Raw genomic sequence first — 7,891 nt, 5'->3', positions numbered from 1 at the left:
CCTTGAGCCTGGATTCATTCCTTTCTAAGATTTTAATGCTGCTTATTTCCATTCCCTCTGTAGAAATATACAGAAAAAACCACTCATGCTTTTGCCTTTTATTTCTAATCATATAGCCTCTTTATTGCACCTGTCATTCCCATACTGGAGCATTAGGCAATAATCTATACAACTACTAGTCTTCTTTTAGCAATATTCGGTGAATTAACATCTTTACTGATACTTGAAAACACAAGAAGAATAGCTCCAAGGTGTAATTACTACACAATCACTCAGCACTTAAAAAAAATAAGTATGATTTTTACTAACATAAGGAATCATTATGGTTGCATTTGCTAGCACCTTGGATGCTACAATTCACAATTAACAATTGGCTCTTCTGAAGCACCTTTCCTTAAAGAACCGAGAAGAGCTTTAAAATACATGTCAACTTTCATTTATACTGATTAATTTCCTTAGCAGCAGTAGCATGTGAATATGGAGGTTAGACGTGTAGGTATATTTGGTCTTTATTTTGGGTCCTACTGAACATATCAAAATTCCCATGGATTTTATCTGGATCAGGATTTGAAACTGTGAAAACAAACAAAACAGCTTCTTCACTTCATCTTTTTTCATTGGTCTATGCATCTGTACATGATGTGCTGATTGGACTATAGATACAGGATACTGGTTTGGGCATATGGGTAATCATTTAGGCACATGAAGAAACATTTCAGAGGGCAAATTATATATTTTAAACTTGAGGACTGGATAATTAGATGTATAGAAGTTATTGTCTTAAACAGCAAGATCAGTTTACACTGCAAATACTTTGTTTTTCTATTTCATTTTCCTACAAAGTTTTACCTTCATAAAGGATCAGATAGCCTGTAGCTCTTTTCCCTTTGTTACTAACTGTACAATAGCTATCCTTACAGCAGAACTACATCTTTGTTCTCATTTAATAACCATCATTCTGTATCTGCCCATTTTCAAGAAGGAATAAAGTTGAGTGTTCCAGAAATCTGAAAAAAATTTGAAACTTGACCTTTATTAAGTGGGTTAATTGTCACAATCTCAGCATGTAGGAAATTAATGACCAAAAAGTGGAACTCCAGAGATTCAGAAGACTAGGTTAATGTCCAAAAAAGTCTACACTCTGACCTTTTTGACATATGCCAAAAGAAACAGCCACCCTGATAAATTACTACCTGTGTGCAATTATAATAAACCACTCTGATCATCTAATCACTTGAATTAATTGCTGCAAGTCACTATGGCTTTCTTATAGATATTCAAGTTATTCTCAGGAAGCCCTTGCAGTTTATGTGAGGTTGATTGTATAGGTCTGTTTCAGCACAGCAGATTCAGTTTAAAGTATATTATTCATACATTTAGGCTACAAAAGCGTATAAAACATTTATTAGCAATGAAATTAGGAGTCTTAGCCCTAAAAATGGTGAACTGACTGGGAAGAACGCTAAGGAAAATGAAGTTGCTTAAACATCACATCATGCACAGATTGCTGGATTTAGGGACACCTATATGACATTGAGAAGATGTGGTCACTCCTAGTGTCAGTTTTAATTGTACAGGGATTCAATGGACAGCTGAATAGCCACATCAAACCAGTTTTATAAAAACAGTATTTCTAAAATGGTTACATTGAGGTGGAAAGACCGGATAGCTTAGCACAGAGGGAATGTGATACAAACTCTCTTAACTTCTAGTGACTTGGCTAAACATGGACTGGCTGGATGAGTAGAGTGAATGGCTGTTTGAGGGTAGATGCAGAATGAATCCGTGACCTCAATATGAATTCCAAGCAACATCATAGACGTGAACAAGGCATTATCATGGGGATTAAACTACACCCATCCTTGCAGCACTCAGGAACATAAGTGGGGCACCATGCAGAAGCTTGTTCTGTCCATGCTGTTCCTGTTTGGAGGATGAATGACTTCAGTATCCAGGACTGTCAAGCTGATGATTAATATTAAAAAGACCAGTAAGTATTAAATTATTTAATTACTCTTCTGCTTTCTAATTCTGTGCACATACAAGATTCTAGCTGGAGACCAGCACTTCTCCTACATACAAGATTTTTGACTCCCTCCCATGCAGATTTCAAAACACCCTTTTCAAGAGCCATCAAACGCTCTCACATCTCATGCTGCACAGGGCTACTGAAATGTTCGTGTTATAAATGCCCTCGGCCAAACCAAATGTAGGTGGGACTAGTTTACACTCAAACGTTGCTATGTTTGATCATAGCTGCACTTAACCAAAGTAGCTGACAACGGTCATCATGGCTGTATAGTTAGTATACAAAAGGAAAAGTGGATTGATTTTTGTCTGCACAATGACCACAAAGTTCTGGTAAGCATCATGTCACCCACTGGTCACATTTTGTCACAAAATAACAGCCTGTACCATTTTCACTTTCCTAGAGCATGGGAGTCCCTGGATCAATTCCATTAAGAGAGGGCTCCTTTGTGGCAGTGCAGTATGCTACAAGCTCTCCATTGGGAAGCTTTGCAGCTTGTTTTTAGATCCAACAAATTCTTCTGTTCTTCCAGGCCTAGCATGCATGTTTAATATTTTGAAACATGACTGAGTTAAAATTACTTATCAGTCAATGTGGCGGTCTGCTAACAATTTATTGAAACCATCCCTGAGAACAGACACCAGGGCTTAAGCCAGGGGTGGGCAAAATTGTCCCAAAGGCTGGAATTGACCTTTCAAGGCCCAAGATCCAACCCATAACCCAGTGGGAGCCTCAGCTAAGCATCTTACCTGCCCCACTCTTGCATGGCGCTCAGAGCAGCTGGCTGCAGGGGCCATGTGTACTTCTGATTTAATTAGTATTGATGTCATGCTGCCTTCTCTGTATCTTTTTTTCTTTTTCAGTATCTAATGGAGTGAATTGTATCTCATGAAAGCTTATACCCTAATAAATTTGTTAGCCTTTGAAGGGCCACAAGATTCCTTGTAGTTTTTGCTGAAACAGACTAGCATGACTATCTCTCGGAAACATGTCATAAGACTGAATCCTCAATGGAATGTAACTTGTGTGTGCAGTATACATGCCAAATATGTTCGTTAACAAAACTAAGAGCCTAAGTTTCCAAAGCTATTTACAAATGATCTAGGTAGATATATGGTCCTCCCAATAGGTACATTTTAAAAGGCTTTTAAAGCACCCACTCAGACTGTGATAAATCCCTTATACCATGGATATGGTACTTCCTTGGTAGCAAAAGGCAGGTCTTTCCATCTGTTTCTCTTCAAACAACAGTTTTACCAATACATGTAAAAATGTATTTTCACTTAAAGTTTGATTTCCTCAGCCCTTCCACAGGAGCCCTATAACAATGAGTAAGCCTTTTCTAATGCAAAAGCCCCACAGAAGAGAAAAACTGGGAGCCTTTAATGCTTCTTTCCAGCGCCATTCAGTTTCTACAATTTGTTTCACATCTTGGCATGTGACAATCCTGAACATGGCTTCCAAGATGCATGCATCATCATAAGTAAGCTGATGGAGGCAGCAGCATACTGTTGAGGGACCTCTACTATCCATGAGTCCACTCTGTTCCTGTGCTCTACTGAAAGTGGTCTACACATTGTTAAACATAGGAATATACACTGTATTAGAAACTTTTAATAGTTTAATTATCAGATCAACATCTGAAACCTTTATGCTATAGGAAATCCTCATTTGAGTAATATCATCTAAAAAAACTATTAAGAGTGTGAACTGTTGCTAATTTAGAAGCATTTGATTGAGCAATAGTTCGCCTAAGCAGTGTTATTTGGCAATGCAATCCATGAGAAAGAGTAAAACATATCTACTCTATATTTTAGAGAGTTTGTGCATCTGTCTGTCCCTGAGTCTTGTTTGTTCAAGAACTCCTCCTAAATGGTAAGAAGCTAGGACAACCAAATTTGGTATGCAGCTTCCTCTTCTCATAACTTAAAGCAAGGTGAGGGTTTGATTGTGCCAGGACAATGGGATGTGCATGGAACACAATTGTTTTGTGATAGCAAGGACAATTATACTCCGGAATGACAATGGAGGGGGCCAGCAAGAGCACTCCCACAGCCCCTGAGCAGCCGACCAGTCTAGGGGAGTAGACCCTGCTGCCCCAAAAGCCTTGGAGAACCACAGAGCAGCTGGCAGCACAGTCTTGGCAGCCCCTGATTCGTTCTGAGCCTCTTCCCCGCAACCTTGACTCCTGCACACACACCCCATCCTGAAGGACCCAAGCAATGCTGGGTAAATCTTTGTGCAGCATGAACCTCTACCAATGTGCCAAAAAGAGAACCTCTACGAGTTGCAGCTCTATGATCATTCCTTCTTAAGAGCTAAGCTACTTTAAGCATGCAGCTTCTGCTAAGATTAAGTATGGTTTCTGTATGAATTACCATTTTAGAAATTTACAGAAAGTATCTAACTTAAGCTCAGTTCCTAAAACATCACTTGTATCCTTTGTCTAGTCTGTAATGTTCAGTTCAGGGGGAATACTGCAATTTTACTAAAGCTTCAAATGGAACAGTTGCAGAATTCCACTAGGTCTAAATTTTAGCTTGTCTCACCTATAGCAAAGACATTGATATACTGTATGAAGCCAAGTAAGTTTGTACAAGTTACAGGTTGTTAGATAAAAGACCCTCAGCAGATAATATTTTCTTTGAATTCTGCATGAAAACTTATTTATGTCTTGGAAAACATTCTGAGAAATCTGACTGATGTCTACTTACAAGATTACTACATATAGCTAACTAAACAGAAGCAAAATTTGGCATTTATCCTAGCATTAGTGTGAACAGCCATATAACCAAACATTAAGAAAGTTAACTTTAAAATGCTTTTGAAAAGGTCTGTTTTCATGACAGATGGCTATAAGGGCTTATCAGTGCCAAAATAATAATCCCCTCCCCCTTCAATTCTCAAATGCTTAAGGAAGATTTTAGATTAATATTTCTTTGAGGCCTCAGATCATCTAATGAGTAGAAATGTAAACTAAAATATTAGATTATTCCACAATAATACTGTATCCAACATGTTTTTGCTAGATAACACTAACGGATCAAAAATAGGAAAATGAGACTGCTTAATAGATCATTTACTGTGCTTCTTCGCATGATCACTATTGATTTGACTTGTGCTTTCTGTGGAGTACTGAAATGTATTCTTGTAAAAGGTTTCCCTTCCTCTCTCACTATTGGGGAAAGGCCACATACATATTAGGTAGGTTTCTGTTGTTGTTTGTGTAATACACTTACTAGCAAAGACATTGTAGAACTATGCTTTATTCAAGAAAACCCACACATTCCTGCCTGTGGTAACCACAGGTTTTGCTAAGCCATAGTTAACAGCAAATATTGGAACAAAATACAGTGCATCAGATTGAACCAAATTATTTAGATTTTGAATTACAGTGAAAACATTTAGGGAGAGCTAGTTTCAGAATTGTGTATCGCTTTCTACGATACATGTGCAATGAAATTGGCAGAAGCAGAAACAGAAGAGTATTGTTTCTAATAAAAGATGAAATTGTGACTATGACATTTAAACTCTCAGGATGACAATGCATGCTGTTCTACCTACAAGCAGCATTTAGTTACAAAAATATCGGTCCAGCCTCTAGTTACTTAGTGGGGAAACAATATCCCCAGTGTGATGGCAACATGCCATTCTCAGTGAAATATTTAGAAAAAACTATTTAACATTTTTTTACATCTCATTGGATTCCAAAGTTGCTATGGCAATATGAAAGTCACTTCTTGACATGTGTATTGCACCAACAATTAATGCAAAAGCACATTTTCAAGTTGTAATGTAAAAGAGAAGCAAAAAAATCTAAAATAAAAGACTAAATGTCAAAAGGCATTTTAATGCAACCAATCTTGGATCAACAAGTTGCTACATTCATTAAAAAGTTTAAGCAGTCATCCAAGCTTGCCCAATCTTTCCAGTATTCTGAACTTTTCAGGATAAAATAGTATAAAAAGGAAAGTCCTTAAAACTGAGCGCAGAATTAAGCTGTTTATTATTACTCCTCCTAAAACAGCCAATTTCAAAGACAAGCCTTACCACTATCCTCATTTCAGTACTAAACTGTGCTACAATCGCTTTCAGACAGAATTCACAATGTATGTGAGAGGGATGACCAGGACTGCTGGATAGCTAGCATTGTGCAGATAACTCACCATGCATCAGATAGCTACACAATTCAAAAGATAAAGTGTGCAACAGGCTTGAGTTTGGTCTTCCCCAAACTAAAATTACTCCTGCTTACTTGCCTTCTCCTTCAGGAAAAGGGAATCAAATATATTTCACCCAAAAGTTAAAGTTAAAATAAGGTTAGCTAATAGCTGTCACATTCAGTGTCACATCCAATACTACATAAAAATGAAAAAGTAGCAGACAGGAGTATTACTCATGGTTTTGTTTTAATAATGGTTTTAGCCAAAAATGTAGCTTTGAAAAATCTCTAGCAAATTGTGAAAATGTGAAGAAGTTGGGAAGCAACTTCAGCATGAACCACATGGTTTAAAGCTGTGGCTTGGCCTATCTGCTTTCAAACTCTCCATTACCTTGCCAAAGTTTAAATAAGGAGGTACCATTTTAAAATAAAAAGTGAAGGATGTACTGTAGTAGCCTAACTTTGATTCAAGGAGAAAGTTGAAATGTTTTTATACAGTAAACAAAACACAAAAGTAAACTGAAATCCTTAGAAATCACTGTAAGTATATAGAATTAGGGTTCTCATCAACATTTAAAACTACTGAAAATAAGGTTGCCATCTTACCTTTTTTAGACTGGTGTTTCTGGTTTTAAACAGGATTCTTCCAGTCTCCCAAGTTTCTGATCCTCTTACTCAGTTTTCTGCTGTACTGCTCTCCTACTTTCATGCTGAATACCGAGTCAGTCCTGCCTTCTGCTTTTCTTGGCAGGAGGCAGAGCAAGATTTTAATTTCGGTAGTCAGAGTGACAGAACAACAAAAGCACAGCAGATAGAGCATAATTTTTTCCCAAGGAAAAAAATACATTTGCCCCACAAGTCTGTAAAATCTTGCAAAGGCATCTCTTTCCCCAGTTTTTGTCTGAAAGCAAGATGGCACTCTTAATTGCAAAGGGATGATAAAATTTTTAAATAACTTAAAAATCATTTTTTTATAAAGCAGCAAAACATTTTCCTCTGCAGAAAGAGAAATGTTAACAAAAACACATCAATGTAAATGCACTGTTCATAAACTTTTGCTAATTTTAATTTTACAATAAAGTCAACCTTTATTTTATGACTACTCTTTAACCTCATCAGTACTGTCTGAAGAAGATTCTTTGGCATCCTCAGTCTCTCTGCTGCTTTCCTCTTGATTTAGATTTTCATTTTCTGATTTGGTCCCATTAAGGAGAGTTTTTTCACCATTTACAAACCCATTCTCTGTGACTTCTGCATCAATAGCTTCATCAATCTTTAAGTCCCCTTGGTCCTCTGCTTCTTCCTCTAGGTTTCTTAAGACGATTGGGAGTCTAGAATCTGCCACAGTGTTCTCTAGCAAGGCAATATTGCTCTCTTCATATTTTGGAAGTAGGGCTCCTTCTGCCATTTGTCTGCTATAGTACTCTCTGTTAGCAGCTGCACTCCTCACTGCTTTCTCCAAAATCTCTTTTTCACCTAAACGCAATTTGATAGCCATTGTTGCATGGAAGGTAAGGTCATGGGTCTCCAAGAAGGATTTATCATCCTGGAAGAAAAAGATATGAAGAATATTAATAAAGACAACTTTTGTCCTCCAATAAAAACAGCTTCAGATCTTGAAGCTTAAACTCCCAGGCAGGTTTTTATGATGGAGTCCAATTGAAGTTCATGGGAAATGATAAAGAAGCACAGGACCCCCC

At 37.4% G+C, this 7,891-nt stretch overlaps 1 protein-coding gene across 4 annotated transcripts in view; it reads right to left on the bottom strand.

Moving 5' to 3' along the window:
- Positions 1–5,275: 5,275 nt before the first annotated feature.
- The window catches only part of SETD3 (SET domain containing 3, actin N3(tau)-histidine methyltransferase), a 73,647-nt gene continuing 71,031 nt past the window's right edge, over positions 5,276–7,891 (bottom strand). For all 4 annotated transcript variants that reach the window (XM_075926603.2, XM_075926602.2, XM_006123762.5 and 1 more), the window contains exon 13: positions 5,276–7,737. In XM_075926603.2, coding sequence (XP_075782718.1) covers positions 7,291–7,737 — 447 coding nt within the window. In that variant the 3' untranslated portion in view covers positions 5,276–7,290. The remainder of the gene's footprint in view (positions 7,738–7,891) is intronic.

Source organism: Pelodiscus sinensis, chromosome 5, assembly GCF_052426305.1.
Source record: "Pelodiscus sinensis isolate ZL-2025 chromosome 5, ASM5242630v1, whole genome shotgun sequence".
Lineage (NCBI taxonomy): Eukaryota > Metazoa > Chordata > Testudines > Trionychidae > Pelodiscus > Pelodiscus sinensis.
This window is presented reverse-complemented; position numbering and strand designations above follow the sequence as displayed.